Source organism: Gossypium hirsutum, chromosome D06 (genome assembly GCF_007990345.1).
Source record: "Gossypium hirsutum isolate 1008001.06 chromosome D06, Gossypium_hirsutum_v2.1, whole genome shotgun sequence".
Taxonomy (NCBI): Eukaryota; Viridiplantae; Streptophyta; class Magnoliopsida; order Malvales; family Malvaceae; genus Gossypium; species Gossypium hirsutum.
Window position 1 is genome coordinate 11320638 of NC_053442.1, and position 3013 is coordinate 11323650.

Here is a 3013-nt window from a genome sequence, read left to right on the forward strand (position 1 = left end):
ATGTGCAAATCTTCATAATTTGAAAGGGTCATTTTTGCTAATGCATCAACAATCTTGCTAGTCTCCTTGGGGACATATCTCAAGCACCACTTTTCTTCAATTGATAGAATCTTACGAATCCGCTTAACCGGAGTAGAATTTGTTGAAGAGGACAGTTGCACAAGAGAAAAAAAAACTCAAAATAACCTTTAAAAATAAGAGATGGTAAAAGATTTCTAAGAGTAATTTTATCAAACAGGTTATTGACACAAATAAGCTATTGTATATTTGGGAAAAATTGATGCATTTATTCAACTAAAGACCAGCCCCTTATATAGGCTTTACACAACAACAAATCTCAATAGAAGAAACAAAAAAAAATCTGGAACTAAATCATATCTCAACAAAAAAGAAAAAAGAAAAATATGGAACATAACAAACTAAGCACAACTTAACCAATCTAAATTTAGAAAAAAACTAACTTTGAATCATTCTCCAACACTCCCCCTTGATTCAAACTTGCACACACCAAGTAAGACTATAAAATAACAAAACTTCTAAAATAATAAAACTTCTCTTTGGACAATGACTTGGTCAGCACATCTGCCAGCTGATCTTGAGTGTTGCAATATTCTAATGTTATCTCCTTCTTTGCAACCAGATTGTGTATAAAATGATAATGAATGTTTATATGTTTCGTTCTGCCATGAAATGTTGGATTTTTTGTCATGGTAATTGTTGCTTTTTGTCACAGAATATTTTCGTTGCTCCATTTTGCTCATGTTGAAGATCTGCTAACACTCTTCTTAGCCAAATGGCTTGACAAGCTGCTGAGGTTGCTGCTATATACTCAGCTTCTGAAGTTGACCGTGCTGCTGTAGCTTGCTTTTTCGAGCTCCAAGTGATCACTCCTGAACCTAGAGTGAAATCATTTGTTGAAACACTTCGTCTATCATCCAACGAACTTGCCCAATCACTGTCTGTGAACCCACACAATCTGAAATTTGAAGTTTTGGAGTACCAAACACCATACGCCAAAATTCCTGCAATATAACGCAAGACTCTTTTTGCTGCTCCATAATGAACTGTTGAAGGTTGTTGCATAAACCTTGAAATAACACCAACAAGGAATGCAATATCGGGCCTAGTGCGCGTCAAGTAAATTAAACCACCTACCAAGCTTCTGAACCTTTTTCCATCTGCCATTTCTTCTCTATCTTCTTGCTGCAATTTCTCATTGATATTCATGGGTATAGTTGCATGCTTGCAATTAAGCATGCCAAACTTACTGAGAAGGTTTTTGGCATATTTTTTTTGTGAGATAAAAATACCATCTTCAGCCTGATGAACTTCAAGACCAAGGAAATAATGCTATAGATCTATATTCGACATCTTAAATTCATTCATCATTTGAGATTTAAACTCATCCACAAGAAAGGTAGAAGAACTAGTATAAATGATATCATCAACATAAATACAAACAATTATGAAATCATTACCTTCCTTTTTCACATACAAGGTGGGCTCGTTCTCACTTCTCACGTATCCTTTTTTCTGGAAATACCCATCAATCTTGCTGTACCATGCTTGAAGGGCTTGCTTCAGTCCGTATAATGCCCTTTTCAACTTGTACACCTTCGTTTCATTGCCCTTCTTTATAAAACCTTCCTGCTGTGCTACATAAACCTCTTCTTATAGATCTCCATTAATGAATGCAGACTTGACATCAAATTGATAAACAGGACATTGCAATTGTGCAGTCAATGCTAGAACAAGCCTCATTGTTTCAAATCGAGCTACCAGAGAGAAACTTTCTTCGAAATCAACACCATGTTGTTATGCATAACCTTTCGCCACAAGACAAGCTTTGTGTTTCTATAAGCTTCCATCAGCAGCAAACTTTGTTTTGAACACCCTCTTCAAGCCAATTGCACTTTTATCTTTTGGTAAGTCCATTTCCCATGTTCCATTCTTCTCAATAACTTTCATCTCTTCATCTATTGCCTTTTGCCACTCTTCTTTTTTAGTAGCTTCTTCATAGTATATAGGATCTGAAACAGCAAGAGCAAACTGACAAGATGCATAAGTGTCATCAGCATATTTCGGATTCGGCTTTTTGGCCCTTGCCGATCTACTAAGTGGGAGTTGCTCAGCTAAAGGCTCTTCAAGAATTGTAGCTCTTAGTGAGTTAGAAGGTGAACTTGCTGAATTTAACTCTTGTCTTTGATCTTGTGAAACCTCAGTGGGCATGGAGATTTGCTGATATACTAGCTCTTTATTCCAATCCCAGCTTGCATTCTCATTAAAAACAACATTCCTGCTAATAATCACCTTGCCACTCAAAGGGTTGTAAAGCCTATATGCTTTGGATTGAGAATAATAACAAAAAAATATGCATTTCACAAACTTTTCATCAAACTTGCTTCGATTGTGTGAATCTACCAAAGAATAGGCAATACAACCAAATATTTTCAAATGGCTTACCGAAGGTCTCCTAACACTCCACGCTTCATATGGTGTTCGGTTGAGAACCGCCCTTGTTGGAGACAAATTCAGCAAATAAACAGCAACAACAACACTTTCAGCCCAAAACTTTTTTGGTATCCCCTTAGATCTCAGCAAACTTCTTGCCATTTCGACAATCGTTCGGTTCTTACATTCAACCATATCGTTTTGTTGTGATGTATAAGGTGCTATCAACTCTCTATGTATGCCCTACTCTTCACAAAACTGGTTAAATTCATTAGACAAAAATTCTCCTACTCGATCAGTGTGCAAAGCCTTGATACCTCTTCCACTTTGCTTTTCAACGAGTGCCTTGAACTTCTTAAAAATCTCAAATGCTTCTGATTTGGAGTGAAAAAAATACACCCAAATCATGCAGCTGCAATCATCTATAAATAACAAAAAATGGCGACTTCCACCCAAGGATTCTGTCTTCATGGGACTACAAATGTCAGCATGTACAAGCCCAAGACACTCAAATGCCCTTCTAGAGTTTCCTATAGAAAATGGTTTTTTACATTGTTTCCCA

The 3013-nt window shown here is 36.6% G+C and overlaps 1 protein-coding gene across 1 annotated transcript; it reads right to left on the reverse strand.

Moving 5' to 3' along the window:
* Nucleotides 1–705: 705 nt before the first annotated feature.
* LOC107899981 (secreted RxLR effector protein 161-like) lies at nt 706–1227 on the reverse strand. Its single transcript, XM_016825713.1, has one exon. It carries the CDS (start codon nt 1225–1227, stop codon nt 706–708), a length of 522 nt encoding a protein of 173 aa, XP_016681202.1.
* Nucleotides 1228–3013: the final 1786 nt, after the last annotated feature.

Coding starts and splice junctions, on each gene's coding strand:
- LOC107899981 (XM_016825713.1), bottom strand. CDS start 1,227: ATGAATATCAATGAGAAATTGCAGCAAGAAGATAGAGAAGAAATGGCA.